General features: G+C 48.5%; 1 protein-coding gene across 1 annotated transcript; it reads left to right on the top strand.

Annotated features, from left to right (window-relative positions):
• The first annotated feature begins 6,230 nt into the window (after positions 1-6,230).
• B3GNT9 (UDP-GlcNAc:betaGal beta-1,3-N-acetylglucosaminyltransferase 9) lies at positions 6,231-18,559 on the top strand. Its single transcript, XM_027813294.2, has 3 exons — positions 6,231-6,588; positions 14,025-14,067; positions 14,919-18,559. Exon 3 carries the CDS (start codon positions 14,983-14,985, stop codon positions 16,228-16,230), a length of 1,248 nt encoding a protein of 415 aa, XP_027669095.1. The 5' UTR covers positions 6,231-6,588; positions 14,025-14,067; positions 14,919-14,982; the 3' UTR covers positions 16,231-18,559.
• The last annotated feature ends 22 nt before the right edge of the window (positions 18,560-18,581 follow it).

Here is an 18,581-nt window from a genome sequence, read left to right as displayed (position 1 = left end):
TAATTTGGGAGGGAGGAATGCAGCCTTGGGCTCAGGTGTGGGCTGGGATCTGCTCCCACAGCTGCTGAAGACCTGGGGGAGCAGGATTTAGACGGCCAGCTTCTACCCAGCTGGGGTCCACAGGTGAGCTGAGCATCACCTTCCTCAGTGTCAGCCTGAGGAACCTGGCTGTTTTGCTGCAGGTTTGGGATCCCCAAGGTTACGTACACAGTGTGGAAAGGAAACGGAGGGGGTTAAAGGTGGGGAGCATGTTCGCAAGGTGTGAATGAGTATGTTTGCATGGTGCCCTTGACTTCATCCTGGCACTGTCTCTACAAAGACTGTGGCTCCGTGACCTTTCATTCAGCTATTCTGGGTCTGTGCTGTTGCAGTCTCATCTCCCCCATTCCTGCTCCACGTCCTTCCCTCTCCCTTACAGTAGTACCAGTGCTTTTCCCAAAATGAAGCAACTATCTCTCCGACAGTGTTGCTTTTGGGACCAGCATGGTGGAACCATACCTCAAAGCATTTCGTTTTCCTGCCAGATCCCAACTGGGGAACTCTTCAACAGCAGCCTACCTGGCAAATGGTATTTTAAAAAAAAAATTACAAAAAAAAAAATCAGAAACTTGAAAATTACTTTAACAGCAATAGGGTTTGCTCTTGATTTTGGGAAAATGATTTTTTAGAAAACGAGGTCATATGCATACCTGCTGTCTTGTTTGTAGTCAGTATTTCTAAGCTATTCACGTGCACAGCTTTCATACACAGTTATAAGGCAGCCCCTGAGCAGTGAGAACTCCCAGCTTTTACAGTATCTGTTAATGCTCAAAATGAGAAAGGCTTGTTATTCAGCATCTACTTCAAGTCCAAAAAAACTTCTTTGCTGCTATTACTGTATTACAGAGGTCTAAGCACGAATGCTTTTTTTTCTTTAATGCAAACCTTGGTTCATTTTATTCTTCTGCCAGCAGTTGGCATATGCGCTTCTTCTTACTCACAGATTCCCTCTCACAAGTGCCATTAAGTGCTGGAGCTTCTGGCAACCTTTCTGGAATATCATAATCTTTAACAGTATTCACAGGTGCCTTCATTACAGAGACTCAAAGGAAAAGGGTTTTCCAGGGATATTCCATGGTGGAATTGTCTGGAGCGCATGGCATGGTTTGGGACCGTAGCAGTGGCTGTTTCATACCATCTTTTCCGTGATCAGTCATCATCATCAGATGCAATGAAACCTTGATTCTGGTCTCAGGCGGGCTCCTTCCTCCTAAAAAAGAAGGGTTCTTTAGTATTACCTGGCACAAACGTAGAGACAATTTTCACGGAAGCCTTAGAATGAGATAGATCCGTTGGGTCGTGAGTACAGGATGCCATTTGCATTGATTTGGCATTTGGCTGGGGCTCGACTCTGAATTTACTTCTGTTTTACCCAGAAGATTTTACAGCGGTTTTACACCAGGGTGCAAAGACAAGGGAACTCGCGCCCGCGCAGGGCAGGCAGAAGCACTGGCATGTCTACCTGGGACGGTAATGCAGCGAGTGGAACTGAAGAAAGAGCTAGATGCTGGGGGTACTTGCTGATACACCAGAAACTCAGGGCTCTACGCTCACCCAAGGGCTGAAATAAGCACCCCAGCGACTGCCTGGCTGGCATGCTGGTGGAAGGGGAGCACACTCATGCTTCCTTCCTTGCGTATGCACAGTTAGTTGCACACATACTGCACCCACTGGGATGCCAGGCATGCAAGCGACACTCCCTTACTGCTGTTTATCCAGATTAGCTAATGTCTAGTGCGTGAGATAAGCCACAGGCAGTGCTGCTGCTGGTGAACTTGGCTCTATCCCCTAACAGCTCTTCTCTATGTATTGAGAGATGTCTGGGGGGGCGGGAAGTAAAAAATCAGGGGGGTTGCGATGTTTCAGAATCGAATATGCAGCAAACCAGCAGATGATTTTAAAATAAATACGCTAATCACTTGCATATAAAAAATGAAATGGGCAGAATATAAAACAAACAGCAGAAACCAGGCCAAAATGTGCTTACAGAAAGGGATCCAAGAGGGCTTTTTTTGTGGTAGATTGTTTTTGTAGTTTTAGCAATGTTTCAGACTTGAAGGAGGCTCCTTTCAGTCTGTCAGAAGGAATAAAAGATGCATCCAAAGGAGAAATTGAATGATTTGGATTGACATAGCTGAGCTATAGTGTTCAAACGGAGAGCAACAAAAAGGAGGGTGAAAGTTAAAATGCTCACCAGATACACTTTGACGTGAGGCATCTGGCAGAAGTAAACCTGAGACTATACCCTGATACAAAATTGTCAGGAAGGAAGGAAAAAAAAAAATAAAAAGCAAGCCGTCCTGGAGGGCAGAGTCAGTGAAAGGCCAACTTTAACCCTCCTAAATGCTTGTTAAAAATGCAGCATAGATTAATTTGTCTGCTGAAGACGAGGATGCGCCTCCACGGCAGATGGGGAACGTGCTCTCTTCCAGCAGCTGCAGGTCTCACATGCCACAGCTGCTTGCAGTGGGCCACTTTATCAGGTAAAAACAGCACTCGACTCAAAAATAAGGAAAGGCTTCAGCATTATTGATCGGATGCACCTGAAAATCATGAGCCAGACCTTAAAGAAATCATAGAATTTTCTTCCAGGTTTACATAGCCAGGCAAATTACAAATGAATGTCAAAAGCTCACAGCGACGCTTTTCAGGTTTCCGTTTTCAGCTTCAACCCTACCATTGAAAAGCTACCTGGGTTGTTTTTAATGCAAAGCGGGGTGCTAGTGTCACAGCATGGCAGGGTGCAGAGCTTGGGGGAAAAACGGGAGCCTCCAAGTGAAACGGTTTGCTGAAGCTTCCTAGCTGGGAAGTCTTGGAACTGCATCTGTTTCAAGATTTGGGAGGAGCTGAAGCAGAAAGCAGAGCATGCTTTGCACCACTGTCAAGATATGGAAAACATAAGGCCTGAAAAGCCTGTAGGCTTAGAGCTGAGGGGAGATACGTGCTCAGAGAAGGCACGGGTGGCTTGGTGCGGGTGCTGCTCCAGGCGAAGGTCTTCTCCTAGTGTGATGCAGTCGTGGTGTTTTTCCTTACCTGTTAATTTTGCCCTTCATTTCAAAATCTGGTTCAGCATTGAGAAGCTGTCCTGCTGCCTGGTTCACCATGTCACCTCCTCTCTGTGGCTTCAGAAGGTACCCTAGGGCCACCTCCAAGTCACACCCCAGCAGCCGCCCTCGGACCCTGAAACCAGAAGTGAGCATGTGCAGCAACGCGGAGCATCGAATCCACCGACACTGCTGAGTTGGTGTGACTGAAAATGCTGGTGTAGCCGTGAGCCATCGGCATTGTACACCTTAAACCAAGGAGACACTGGGATGGGAATCGAGAGGGTTTTTCACTCTAACCCACATACTGGAGTGTGTGCGTGAAATCGGTGAGAGACACTGCTTCACACCAGACAAGGGTCTGCTCATTTTTGTACAGAGATGAGCTCCACCAGTGAGGTAATTTAAGGGCTAGAGTCCAAAACTGCATTTTTTTTTTTCTTCTCTGGGTTGAATTTTAAAGCCACTGAAGGGATTTGGCCCTCCGTCTGTAACCGAAACCTGTAGGAGATGTGTGGTTACGTCCCTTAGTCATCAGTGGAAATATCCCTTGCTGACCTTTGAATTCCAAATTTTCCGTGAGACTCAGCATCAGGTCTGGATCCCGTCTGCAGCTGTGGGCTGCAATGCCATGTGTAAGCGGGTCTACGACAGTCAGTCTCCAAGGAATTGTCTTTTATAGAAAAAAGCACTTTGGTCTATTTTTTTTCTCCATTCTTTTTTATAAATAAATTATACCTTTGATGAGAAGTGCCTCAGAGACTTTCATGAAACACTGAATGTGGTAGTAAGGGGTTCGCTGAAGTTCTGGCCACGTTGGCTACCGCCAGCTCTCAGAGGAGCATCCAGCCCAAGTGTGTGGATGCTCACCAGGGTCCTGCCCGCAGTCACACGTTTGTGCTGCCCCACCTGCAGGTTAACTGCTCTGATTTCAAGCTGAGACCAAACTAAGCTGCCACGTTCCTTCGGTTTCCAGCTCCTGCTTTGATGAGCCCTTTTTAGCAAACATGGCCAGAAGGGAGCTTTGTCCCACACGGGGCACCAGGCAGCCCTCTCCCTGTGTTTCTTTCAGTGTTATGGTACCTCTGGGACTCCTCCAAGGCCACAGCATCGCCGTGACCCCCAAAGCGCCTTGCTGTAAGTGAGCTTTCTCACGAGGCTGCCTGCTCCGTAGGTGGGGAGCCAAGGACTGTGGACACGAAAGTTTCGCCAGCGGCTTTGCACAGGAAGCCACTGGCTGACCTGACAGCTGAACCCAGGGAAATTCCTTTTGCCAGAAACTGGAGCAGAGCAGGATTTCACCCTGCATCGCTTGCGTCTCGGACAGTACTTGCAAATCACAAGAGCAGCCCTTCATTATTTGCCACAAAGCTGTGTTCCAGCTGCGTGGCTCGGTGCCGGTGGGAACACGGTGGCAGGGAGCAGGGCTCTGCCCTGTAGCGGGTGGAAGGAACCCAGCATACCAACCTGGGGCCAACAGGGTTGACCTACTGATGAGGATCAACAAGATCCTTGACGCAGTCTTGCAAGGGAGAGTGAGGTGCCATGGGACAGACCGAGGGCACCTTTGCTGGCAGTGAGAAGAATGACTCAGGCCAGGCATCAGTGCCCAGGGAACAAGGTAGAGGTGAGACAACAACCAAGTAGAAGCACCCATGGAGAAAACTCCACCTCCCAAGCTCCCCCTCAAGCCACAGCAGCCACAAAGGCACCACGCAGCAATGAAAGCCTCTGTCCTCACCCTTACCCTGTGGGAGCAAGCAAAACGGCCATAGGTCCCAAAACGTGGGTGAGGGAATGGGATGGAAATACCTGCTGTGAGTCCCTGCTGGTTTTGGGGAGTGGTCCCCCTCGCTCCATGGCCAGCCCCTCCGAGCAAAGGCAGCCGCTGCTCTGCTCTTCACCTCTGTGGCCATCACCTGCCTCCACGGAGGAGGCATAAAAAATAGCCTGGGGCTGCGGCGAAGGATAAAAAGTACCTTGGGTTGGCACAGGGAAAGCATGAAACTGAAGAACATTTATGGCCGAGGTTTCTGATCAGCTGCAGTGTTTAGCGGAATGTTTAGCAGAGGAACTGCTGCGTTTCAGAGAGCTGCAGATCATGAGGAAAGGGCTTTTGCAGCGTGGAGTGCCTGAATGGGGGCCTGAGGTTTGCTCACCAGGAACCCATCCGTACAGCAGCTCTTCACGGTGACATTGTGGTCAATAAAGCAAAACGTCTGAGCTGCAATTAAAAAAAGAAAACATCAAAAAAGCACAGACACTGCCAAACCCCCACATTTTTACATTATGTTTAAAAAAAACCCAGTTGGGCTTTTGTGAAAGCAGAGTAGATCAAAACCTGCTTTTATGACGCGTTCACTGTAAATGAAAAAAATTTGCATGCTAAAGGGGCCGTGGTCTAAGCACTCTCCAGCCCCTTGGCCTCTGTTAGAGGAATAAGGGTTGTCATTTCCATGGCAGACACGAAGAAACAGCCACAGAGATGGGAAACATTTTGGCTGTCGTCAGCTGGCAGGTTGGTAGCAATGGCAATTTAGATTTGGCTCCGAATAAAAATGTTTTGCTTTGAAGTAATTCAAATTAAATGGAAAAGAAATGGGTGGAGGTTTTTGGTTTGGTTTTTCTTTTTGTGCAGTGTTTTGGGAGGGACCCTCACATCTGTCTTCAACCTCCGCACTGCTCAGCTCCTGCCTCCTCCCAGCATCTCCCTATTAGAAAAAATAAAAAAAAACAACCCCCAAGTGGATTTTCCTTCTGAACTGAATCCAACCTCACTTTCTGATTTTAAGCTTTTGCAGAGGTAAAGTAAATAATCACAAGGGGATAAAAAAAAAAAAAAAAGCCAAATTGTGGAGGGGGTGGGGGGGAAGAAAAATCACTGCATTTCCTATCGAAAAAAAGTTACAGAAAAAAAAACCCACAAAAAAACCACAAAAAAACACCCTTTTTGTGTTGGTTATTTTTAACCGGTAAAACAGCAGCAGTGATGGAAGCCCCCAGCCTGGCTCTACATTCGATCCCTCAGCACCCCCGTTCCTGCCCTGTCGTGCGGGGCGCGGATGACGGTGTGCATCCCGAGCCGGGGAGCTGCTGGATGCGGGGCTGTGCGGCGCTGGAGGCCATCTGCGCTCCCCAGCCTGCCGATCACGTGTCAGCCGCTTGGACGCGGACCCAGCTCCTTCCCCTGGTGCGGTTGCTCCTTCCACCACGCTACAGCGAGCGAGCGGGTGCGAGGAGGGAGCCCGGCGTCCCGTCTCGCACCCCGCCGGCACAGGCAGCCCTCCCGGTAGGCACACGAGAGTGGCGGAGCTTTGCTGGCTTTCGGCATAAAAACGGTCCAAAGCGCAGGAGAGCGAGTGCTGCTCTGCTCGGCGAGGATTTCCTCGGTTTCGCTGAAAGGCTGAGGAATGTCTCACACTAACGACATCCAGATGTGCCTACTTGGCAGCCCGCTGCCGAGACATTACCGACGGGACACAGGATCAGCGCTATCAAATGGGCTGTAAGTATCTATTATGGATGTTTGATCAGGGTGGGTTGGGGAGAGTTATGCAGCAAGCAGCGTGCACTGGAGACCGTCCCTGCGCTTTCCTGCTCCCCCAGCCCACGGCTTTTCTTTTTGCTTTGTTGCTGTTGCAACGTTGCTACATGCGGCAGCCCGAGCTGTGATGGTTAATCTGCGGCAGGGCCAGCTGCAGGCTCTGAACATGGCACCACCAGCCCTGCTCTGTCAGCTTCACACTTGGCTTCCCCAAGAACTTTCTTGGGGTGTTTTAGGTTGTTTTTACAGAAGAAAGTTTGGGGCTTCTTTAGACAGTGCCTCCAGGGCTCTGAGGCTGGGTTTCCTCCCAACCACGGACACATTCCAGCGGTGGCATGTTACATTTACAAGCCATTCCTCAGCGGTGAAAGGACATGAATCCTCTCCCATGTTACACTATTGTGTGCTTTGAGAAAACACAGGAACTTTCAAGCCCCCTTGCGTTGCAAAGAGAGAAAGAAAAAGCGCAGTCCCAGTGAAACGGGCAGTTACCAATCACTTTTTTTTTAAACAGCTTTTGGGCAGATTCTGATAAACTCACGCATTGGGTATCATCTTGAAATTCATGGGGCAAGACAGCACGTACTCCCTCTCCCGTTCACGTCTGGGTGTAACGATGCATCCATGCTAATTGCACTGTGATCGTTGGGTTTGGGGGCACATCGGGCACATTATTTATCGAATCAGAAGAGGGCCTCGGAGCTGAAGAGGCAGCGAGTGCTGCAGCTTGGGGGAGACTGGGAAAGGACAGTGGCTGTTTCCACGGGGTTGTTTCTTACCCCTTCACAAGCCTGCAAGGCTTTATTCGCCTCCTGGGGCCAGGGGAAATGAACATTTTTAAGAGGTAGGGCAGGTTCTTGCTTGGCGGCTCCAGGAGGGGCCCCCTCCCCCAAGCACTCACAGTGCGTGTGGGGCTGCTGCACTCTCCATAATTCTGAAAATCAGATCACCTACAGGCAAGACCACATCTGGATTTAGGAAGACACCTCCTGAGGCAGCTGCTAAGCCTGCGGAAGATAATCGCGTGTTACCTTCTCCTACCTTGCAGGCAGCTGGCCGCTCATGTTAGAGACGCGGAGCTGTGCTTCGGAGGCGCTGCAGTTTCCCCTGGCCCCTGGCAGCAGCACCATCCTGCACAGGCACTGCCCCACGGCACGTCCTGCCCATAAGGGCCAGGAAAGCATCTTGTGCTGCTTAAATGCAGCAGAGCTGTGGTCCCCAAACAGTGCCACGTGTACGTCAGTGACTTACCACTGGGTCAGCAGGGCAACGGGAGGAGTGGTGCAGGTGTCCAGCATTGCCCGGAGGTGCCATGGGGACGGACAGCCGTGCAGGCAGCCAGCGCTGCCCAGCATCGCCGGGGCGCCTGTGCGCAGCTGTCACTGCCTCCTGGCGCAGTACCAAGCAATTCCCTGCTGAGGATGCTTCAAGTTCCTTCCCGGGACCCCTGTATGTGAAGCGCAAGCAGACATCCTAGCATCCACCTCCAGCCTTCGCACAGCAGCTCTGCCGTTTCTCTGCGTTGAAGTTTGTGCGCTCCATAAAAGCTTTGCTGACTGGGGTGAAGCTAAAAGGAAGCACCGCAGCAGCCATCTGCAAGCAGGGGTCTGACATGACTGGCATTGCGAAGGCGAGGTTGGCAGCGCCAGCAGGAGAGACTGTCGGAACATGGGACCAGCCAGCTGAGAAGCTGGTGAAACCCCGCGTTTCAGAACTGGGGCAAGCAGAGAGATAAATAAGGCACCCTGTCCTGTAACAGCACAGAACTCACCCATCTGTTTGTGCTGGCCTGAAAAGCGGCTCCAACAGGAAAGTTGGAAATGGTCTTTGGAGCGGGGCCTGCATTTTTGTAACCTGCTTGTGCTGTGTTTCAACCAGCAGAGCTTTTGCCTCCAGGTGCTGCAATGCAAGTATCAGCAGTGGTGACACTGGGCCGGTGACACTGTGCATGGGGCCGGAGGGCTGCTGTGACAGTGGCACCGGCCAGTGGCGCCCGAGCAGCACTGTGATGCGCAGCTGAGCACTGCGAGCCTCTGCCCCTCTGCACGGTGCTTGTTTGGTTCTGCCTCAAAATCCCAACTCCTGGAAAAGCTCTCTTAAGACTTTCAGCTAATTAAATCCTAATGCCTATTCTCAGTTTGTTTATAGAACTCAAAACTTCTAAGCAGCTGAATGAGATGGGCTCTTCTTTCTGGCAAGGCTGCTTAGCAATTGTCTTGATTACTTCATTTTTCTAGGGCTTTGCACTAGCCAATGTGCCGAAGGGTGTATCTTGATATTTCAGCCTGCCCTGTCCTCTAGTCAAGAAGATCAAATCATTCAGCATCAATTTGTAAACCCACAGCTCCAGATGATACCACTTCACAAACACGCTGTAATGCAGAGAGGAGCTGGCGGGCACCAAAGCCACCTGAGGCATCAACTTTGATGAGGTTATTGACTTTGCCTGGAGGTGGAAGAGACCAGAAAAAAACCCTCAGAAACAAATAAAACCAAAAAAGAAACCATGCAGGAATAAAACTCCTTACATGACACCCAAACATAGAAAAGGAAAAGGGCTTCTTCCCCTGCTCCACCACACAGAACTATTTTTCCCCTTCAAACCCGCCAACATCTGCTCAAACTGTTAAACGCAAGTTGTTTCATGCATGTTTCTGTATGTGGGGCAGAACAAACCTGGTGCTGGAAGCTGACGCATTTCCCTGTGGCTACCCCAAAGAGTCCAGACACCCACGCGATGCCAAATGAAGACAAGGTTTTGCCTGCACAAGACCCACGCCAAGATAACGCACCCGAGAGCGTGAAGCCTTTCCCTTAGCGCTCTGCTTTGGGCTCCTGCACAAGGCAAGAGAAGGATGGCAGCACGACGCGGCTTGAGGGTGCAAAACAAGCGATCCCCTTGCAAACCAGTGCACTGCGTGCGGCCGCATCTTTGGCAACGTTTTTAAATTAAACTGGTGCGGACACAGAAGTCAAACGCTCTGCTGGCCCTCGGGGGCAGGGACCAAGCCAAGGTCGGAAGGCAGATGTTGTCGGCAGAGCTCCAGGCGGTGCTGAGCACTCGCTGCCAGCACCCTGCTCTGGTGGGGCACCGCTAACCTGCGCCCACCTATTGCCCACAGTCCGGCTGCGGGGCAGGCACAGGGTGCCGCCTTGTTCTTGTTGCTGGTGGGTTCTTGAATGGCATCAGGAGGAGGAGGCAAAGGAACAGCAGCACAAGGTGAGGAGGGGCCTGGGAGCTTGATTTGCTCTGGCTGAGTGAATCAGGGTGGAAAAAGAGTTAGGAACAAGGTGGGAGAGGGACATGGGTGCAGACCTCCCCGCTGCAGGCCAGAGACTGGGTCTCAGCTTCCAGCACTGAATGCTACAACTCAGCTTTGTCGTGAAATGTGTTCGACCAACATGAAATGAAAACAAATACCCCAAACTTCAAGCATTGACTCCAAGCACCCCAACACCCAGAACTTTCCAAGTGCCCCTCAGGACTGCAAAAAACTCATTGTTGGGGATCCAGTACTGATGGGTTCACTTGCTTTAGCTTATTTTACAGAGAAACAGATAAAAGACACCTCCATCAGCAACCACAACCATATTGCACAGCTACACCGTATGTGGCCACTCCATTGCCCAACCTGAACCTACCAGCGGCAGCTCCGGGGGCTGGAAGAGCTTCGTGTGCAGCAGATTTCTCCAGAGACAACCCACAGCCGTGTTTGGCGGGGAGGGATGCTTCTGCAGGCTGGGCTGGGATGAGCGTGCAGCACAGCTGGTTGCTGTATTTTGTACCCTTTTGCTCAATATACCACGTTTTCAGCTTGCCTCGCTATCTCAGCCGCTTTTTCCGAGGCTGGCTGGGATGAATAACCACCCTTCAAGGCACAAAGCAACACGCCAGAATCACCAAGGCTTCTTGACTGAATTCGGGGCCAGGATCCAGAGGCTTTTTCCCAGCTGGGCCCATGTGAGCAGAAGTGCCAAGCGATGGAGACGTGATGACCGCTGCACAAGGAGGAAGCTCAAGGCTTCACGTCATTCAGCTGGGAATGAAGGACTAGCAACTGGGGTTTTTTAAGTCATCATTTAACAGCTTTTCTTGCAGCACTTCTTGGCTGCATTTCAGAATCTTCTTCTCAAACAAATGAAAACCAGGCAGAGGTGAGGGCCCTCTGCCCGAGCGTGCAACAGCACAGGTCAGATTCCCTGCCTGGAAGCTCACCAGGGTGCCGAGCTCCAGCCACTTCCAGTTCTCAAGCACTTTGTTGCCTCTCTGGCCACGCAGGCTGTGGTCCCCTCGGTCCTTCCAGCACGCTCCTTACATAGGGGCTTCCCCTCGCTGCCACCTCACGGCTGTGGGACCTTTCAGCCTCTTCCTACAGCCCAGCTCAGCCCTCAGACATCGCTGGTGCCTGCAGCCCAGCACGCGACACCCCCGCCCTGCCCCAGGACCCCCTTCTCCCACTGCTGGGGCAAACTGCACTGGCCCATTCAAACCTGCTTCAGCTGGACACAAGATCCTTACTGTAGCCATCCCTGGGCAGCCAACACGAAGGACAACTGCCTTTTTTTCCAGGCTTGGAGGACATGGGAGGCAGCCCTGGCAATTAAGCCGGCATTCCCCAAGGCAGAGAGTGATGCAGCAGTTTTATAACCCCAGCTCCGTTCCACAAGCTGGATGGAGATCCACCACAGCGATGTATGACGTGGAGGCATGTCCGCCTTGTATGTGGACACGCAGCGAGATGCTGTGCTGACAAATGCTCTGGGGTGCGCACATCTCTTTTGTTTGGCATCCAGTATTTTCTGCTCACTTTCATAGCCCTGTAATTTTATTTTTTTTCCCCTGGTGTCAAGGTGGATGAATAATCTTTTTGGCTTTAGGACACAGTGGAGTGTCTGCCAGAATCATCAATCCCTCTGAATTCAAGAACAGGACAGCTTTTCCCACACTGACATCCATAGATAGAGCTCACACCTTACAATAACCGAGGGCATTTCCTTCAAATTAAGGAAATATCTAACAAAGACTGGAAAATCCACATAATTTGATCAAGGAATCACTTCAAGGGCTGGCAGCTTCTTTTGAAAATGAGATGTCTATATTCAGCACTGAACTGTTTTATTTCAGCATGGAAATCGCTATTTCAGATTCTTTCTTTCAATAAATGAAAACACAGAAGAAAATCTGGGCTATCAGCCCAGGCTTGTATCAATTCAGGGTTTTTCTTGGCTTTTCTAAGGGCACTTATTGCCAGATTCTGAGACGCTGGCAGGATAAATCTGTGAGCCATGGAAATTACGAGTTCCATGACACACACATTTTATTCCAAACCCTCTCTGATAAAATTAAACACAGGAAAGAGCCAGGACTTTCATCCAGCTCCTTAATTACCATCTGGAGCCTGGCAGCTGAAATAAGATCAAACTTTTGCATAGAAAAAGAAAAAAAAGATTGTTATTACAGCGGGGAAAGAGATGAGACTTTACAAAGAACAAACATCCCAACGCTGTCAGGATCTGTTCCACCAGGGGCTGCACATCTCCCACTCACTTTGGAGGCTGCGTGCACAGACCTACATAGCCACTCAATAAAGCTAATTCTGTCACAACAGAAGGAGAAAAAATGCCTCCGTTTTAGTTCTTATGAGCTTTTTGAGACAAGGTCCCTATTTTAGGTATCTCAATAGCACCCAGCAAAAATTCTTGGTCGTGATGGGCAGAAGAGGGACAGACAATTTCTCTGTAGTGGATCCAGTTCAGTGGCATGTCCTGGGTGTAGCAGGACCATCCCTTCATAACCCTGGAACTTCTGCAAAAATACTGGAGGCAACATGAGCAAAAGCCTGCTGGGAAGCACGTCTTGACAGATAAAGGATGATTTAGCACAAAATTGAAACACAGCAGGTTGCTGCAGAGCATGGCAATCAGGACGTGGCAAGGGTAATTGGGACACGACAGACAAAAAACTCAAACTAACACCCTATATGCGTTAGAAGGAACTGTTTCAGGAGGCTGAGAACAGTTATGAGCCAAGTCATGGGGCAGAAAGAACATAAACAAAACTCAGCTTCTGATGATTATAAGCATTTTAACAACAATTTATGAGATATCAGAGAAAACTCTACAACCTTGCTATTAATATCAAAGCTACGCAAGTTAAAACATCTGCCTAGCCTAGGAGAGAAATGAAAGGTACCGCAAAAAAAAAAAAAAACCAAACAAAAAACCCAAACAACTCCTTACTAAAGAAAGGTAAAAACACTTACAAAGGATGGAGGAGCCAGGACTTGCAGCTTCCTACACAATTTATTCCTGCAGTTCACTTTTTTCAGCACTGTTCACCTGTGGAGCGCACGGATGGATGTTCAGCCTCCAGGCGGCAGCCACTTACGGATTCAAACATTTGATGGATCTGATGGGGCAGCGAGGTGCTTGGTAAGAAGGCGGCTGGGGCACAGCCAGGCAGCTTTTGGATATGGTCTCAGTTCACCCAAGACAGACAGACAGACAGACAGACAGCTGTAGTACCTTCTAAGGGCGCTTCTGCTCACGCGGCACAGGCAAGCTAGAGCTGTAAATTGGCTACGACCGTAAAACATCAGCAGCGAAAAAAAACATCGGATGTGTAATATACTTCCGTGCACTTGTGGGCAAATTTTTGGGTGGAGTTGAACTTTTAGAAGCCCGCTCCTTGCTAAGGACTGTAGGGCTTATGACTGCCACCTGCCTTCTCCAGGAGCACCGGTGGGTCCCCTCGGTGCCACTCGGCTGCATGCTGCTGCGGGGAACAGCAGCGCTGCTGACACAGAGCAAGGTCGTAAAAAGATTAGTCAGGATGAGTTTGGTACAATGCTCTGGTTATGTTGAGAAAGGAATGTACTCTGAATAATTGGAAAATGTTCCACTGACGATGTTAAAGTAAAGGAACGTACTCTGAATAATTAGAAAAAATTCAGTGGGCACCTGAAGGAGATAAGGAGACCTGTGAGCCAGGAAATCGTTGAACAAAAAGTTGAAAGGTTTACTCCACCTAGATCCCACCTATTACGAATAGAATGGTTAGATGTCAAAATCAAATGAGTACGTTTGTAAAGATGTTGTAACCTCTCATGAAAACTGTATAATACCCAACTTTTCCCTGAGAACTTCGGAGCTAGTTTGTCCGGTGCGATCCAGCTAGCTCCCCAACAGTTGCAAAATATATACCTTTGCTGCTTAAAGACAAAATTAATCTCTGAGCAGTTACTCTGTGCCGTTTTGGCATCACTGCACGTACAGCGGCAGCCAGGACCTACCTTCGCTGCAGCTACAGACACTTGACCAGCTCTTTCCCTGAACCACGATGACGTGCCACTTTCTGCCTTCTTACTACTCTTTTTTGTTTGTTTGTTTGCTTGCAGTTGAAGAACTGATTGAATGAGACAGAAGATCTCCAGGAAAAGCGTAAGTGAGGAATCAAATCTGCTGTTTCAAAAGGCAGCTTCATCTTTCACATGCGGGTAAAATGTTCCCAGCGCCAGGCACTACCTTGCTTCTGCATATCGGGATTTATTTGCCCACCTCTTGCTTACCGGTCAGGGTGATTTGGCAGAAGCAAAACACCCGTGGCCCTTTCCAACCTCATTAATGGAAGTTATTTATAATGGTTTAATATTTTATAAAGATTATTGGCAGCAAAAAGGCCCTATGTGCATTCGAGAATATGCCCGATGTATTCATTCTGAAGGCACAGATCGTGGTTCGTTTGTGAGAGCTGGCACTGCATGCGGGGAAACGCCAGTGCCACTCTGATGCCGAGAAGTCTGCCCTCCAGCAGCCAGCTCTGCACCTTGCTGTTTTGATTAAAAAAGAGTAAAACCAGCAAGAAACAGTTACTAAGAAAAAGAAAAAAAAAGGAAAAAAAATATCTCATTATTTCTGGAAGAACGGCATTGTTCGTCATTTCCCACCTTGTTTTTCCCAAAGCAGTGAGATCTCTGCAATGGCAAAATGTGTTTGGCAGAGCAGGACGCGGGAGGCAGGGCTGATTTCACGGGGCGCTTCAGCAGTGGTTTTCAGAAGGATGGATGCCTGCTTGGTGACTTAACTAACCAAGTGACAGAGCCAGAGCCCTAGGATCAGCATTAGGTTTGCAGCCCCTGTGCCTTTTAGCAAGTTCCTTCACGTGTCTCGGTGTTTCTATGAGTAAAACGCACTTTGCTGCTAGTTTTTTACACGGCGTTTCAGGTAGTCTCGTCTGCATGCTTCAAAGCTGCTGAATCCTCATTGCTGACGCGCTGTACGTTTATTTACAGATGGACATTGGTGCCAGGCAGCTCAAACACAGCTTTTAACAGTGCCAGAAACACCACAGAGACAATGAGAGTTCGTCTCAAAGGGGATGCGATCTGTACCCTCCTCCTGCTGGTAGCGCTTTGCTCTTTACTCTACTCCCAGCTGGAACATTTAGTCCCAGTAGGAAACAAGGAACCAACACAGAAGAAGCCTTCAGGAACGTCAAAAATATTCTCTGACGCCAGAGCATCTTGGAGACTGATGCCAGCAGAGGCAACGGCACCCAGACCCCCAGTAACTCCTACCATTAGACGAACAGAAGTGGCCAACAAGAAGGTCCAGACTACAACTGCACCCCCGTTGACTGATTCTGCCTTCAACTTCAAGCGTTACCTTCTAAACAAGGACAACAGGAACTTCAATATCCTCATTAACCAGCCCAAGAAATGCAGGAAAATACCTGGAGGTCCCTTTCTGCTCATCGCGATCAAATCAGTAGTTGAAGACTTTGACAGACGTGAGATTGTCCGGAAGACTTGGGGCAGGGAGGGTTTGGTGAATGGGGAGCAGATCCAGCGAGTGTTCCTCCTGGGAACACCAAAGAACAGGACAGTGCTGGCGACATGGGAGACCCTGGTCCACCAGGAGAGTCAGGCATACCGGGACATTTTACTCTGGGATTTCGTGGACACTTTCTTCAACCTGACCCTGAAGGAGATCCACTTCCTGAACTGGGCAGCTGAATTCTGCCACAATGTGAAATTTATTTTTAAAGGTGACGCCGATGTTTTTGTCAACGTCGAGAACATTGTTGACTTCCTTGAGAGACATGACCCCACTGAGGACCTCTTTGTTGGGGACATCATCTACAACGCTCGCCCTATCCGTGTCCGAAAAAGCAAATACTATATCCCAGAGACCATGTACGGGCTGAGCATCTACCCAGCCTACGCAGGGGGAGGGGGGTTTTTGCTGTCCAGCCGTACCATGAGGAAGCTCTCTAGGGCTTGCAGAGAGGTAGAACTCTTCCCCATCGATGACGTCTTTTTGGGCATGTGCTTACAGAGAATCAACCTCAAACCCGTTCTGCACGAAGGATTCAAGACCTTTGGCATTGTCAAGCCTTCTGCTGCCCCACACCTACAGACATTTGACCCCTGTTTTTACAAAGATCTCATGGTAGTTCACAGTCTGAAAGTTGCCGAGATCTGGCTAATGTGGAACCTGCTCCACAGCCCACATCTTTCCTGTACTCAGAAAAAGCAAGTGAAGAAGCCTTTCCAATGGAAAAAGAAAGCTCAACCAACCACACAGGCATCACCCCTCGGGTAACGCAGGCAGACAGACGCAGATACGCAGAGCAACCAGCTGAGAAAGGGAACCTGGAATGGTTGCAACCAACCAACCAGACTTTAGAAGTATTTTAGCACATCTTATTTACAATGTTAAGAAAAGATGACAAACTGTTGCAGGAATTTGCCACAATTCCACATTTGCACACACCCCCTGTGCAGGTCCTTCTCCATTAATGAGTCCAAATAATCGTAACAGTATCTTTAATTTATTACTATTTATTAGAATTCTAGTAGTGCTTAGTGGGCCAGTGTCTAAAAGCACATTGCAAAATGCAGTCCTTGGAGATTTTTCAGCATTGTTGGAAATGTGAGAAATGAAAGAAGACAGAGGGTAAGAGATAACACCATGGAGCACAGGGATTGCTGTCAACTTATTACCTTGACTCAGACTCATTGAGACATGACCAAACTACACAGGAACTAGAGTATAAAAAGAAATCAAGTCACCTTAGTATACGCTCAAATCAAATCACTGCTGCCTGGTGGGCTTTCTGTAAGCCTCATAAGAAAAGAAGAACGACTACATGGGGTCCTACACGTTACAGATAGGGTGGGCTACAAGAAAACTGGATGCTGAGGCTGGCGTGGCTGGTTAAGCAAGGCACGCGAGTAGATTACTGGGAAGGGGCAGACTTCCAAAGGGCCTTTAAAGAAAGGACAAGAAGGACTTTGAGTTGATCCCTCTGAGGTTTGATTTTTCATTATTCGTAGCAACTCCTCAGTTCAAGTATCTGCTTCATTGACACACTCGGGACTCAGGGGACCAGGTTTTGGCACTTCCACGAACTCAGGCTTTCTATATTATGGTGACATGCACTCAGCGAAGACTCAACATCATCCAACGGTATCTGATCTCTCTCACAGTCTAATCCAGATCTTCAGAAGGTTCACAGCTGGAGACATCCTTTGGCCTTCACTTGTGAGGATAAAAGCACACGGAGCTGCTACTTGCATCACATTTGGGAGCTTCTTTAAAACCAAAGGAAAACTTGTCAATGGCCTGGGCTGGTTTCTGTAGGCCTCAGTGCTCTTGCCTGGCGTACAGTCAGCTGCAAAGAGCACCCAAGACTCTTCACATTGCTGCAGGTGTCATGTGAAGGCAGAAAGTAGTCTTCAGACAGAAAGGGCTTCAGAGTAAAAGCCGTTCTACATTTATTGCAAGAAAGCAAAACCACACAGCCATCTTTCTGCTGGGCTTTCCAAGTTTCAGTCAGCCTGTAGCTTCAAGAGTATTTTAAGCAACAGACAAGAACACTGGATTGCTTAGTTTTTCAAAGAATAGTCAATACTTCAAAGCTTTTGTTTTTTTCCAGCAGATTACCTTAAAAGAACATCCTTTTCTTGGACATCAAAGAGGGAGTAAATTCCTCTAAATCAGGGTTAAAAAGCTATGAAATCCACAGGGCAAAGAGCCTGAGTTCACCTGATACTTCTTTTGCAATTTTTTCCCCCTCAACAGAACTCCTCTCCATCAGAGAACCCTCAATGCCATCCCTCTTCAGGAGGGCACATACAGCTCCAAAAAGGAACTACAATCAGTCATAAAAGTCCAGGAAACTGCTTTGCCTTGAACAGAGCCTGCGGAGCATCTGCGTTTCATAGCTGGGTATAACCCTCCTGCTACCCAGCAGCAGACCAGGCTTGGTACTCATGTTAACTATGCACAACACAGAGGAAAGCAAGCTGGTAATAGCTGTTGGTGGGCTGTTAATACCAGTCTTACATGTTATCTTCATTGTAAGGGTTTATGCCTTACGATAATGTATTTCCCAGGAAAGGTCAGCTAGAAATCAAGAAATTTCTGTTTTATTTCCATATATATATATAAAGAAATTTCTATTTTATTTCCATATATATATATAAAGAAATTTCTATTTTATTTCCATATATATATGGAGAAATCAAGGGACCACATGTTGATCTGGGATATTTTCAGCAACGCAATCCTGACATACAAAATGCTCACGTGGGCTTTCCAAGGAGCTCTGTTGGGTGTGGAAATAAGCCAGAGCCTCGCTGGTGGAAGCCAGCCAGCCACGTCCCCGTCTGCTAACACGTGTGACATGTATTTATGAGCTTGTACAGAAATGTATTATGTGTGATTAGTTTACAGTTTGGGAAATTATTTATACCATAATTAAAAGCCAGCATGCAGACATGCCTCCAGTTGTCAGAGTGAGTCTGTCAAGTTCACCTGCACACGCGTTGTAAGACTAACACCAGAGGTATTTTTCATGGAGACAGCAACATAAACAATACATTTTTGTTATTTGGGATAACTTGCGCTGAATCTTTCCTTATGTCAGACTTAATTTAATGGTAACGACA

Source organism: Falco cherrug, chromosome 14 (assembly GCF_023634085.1).
Source record: "Falco cherrug isolate bFalChe1 chromosome 14, bFalChe1.pri, whole genome shotgun sequence".
NCBI classification, from domain to species: Eukaryota; Metazoa; Chordata; class Aves; order Falconiformes; family Falconidae; genus Falco; species Falco cherrug.
The sequence above is the reverse complement of the archived record's forward strand: the minus strand, read 5'-3'. Positions and strand labels throughout refer to the sequence as shown.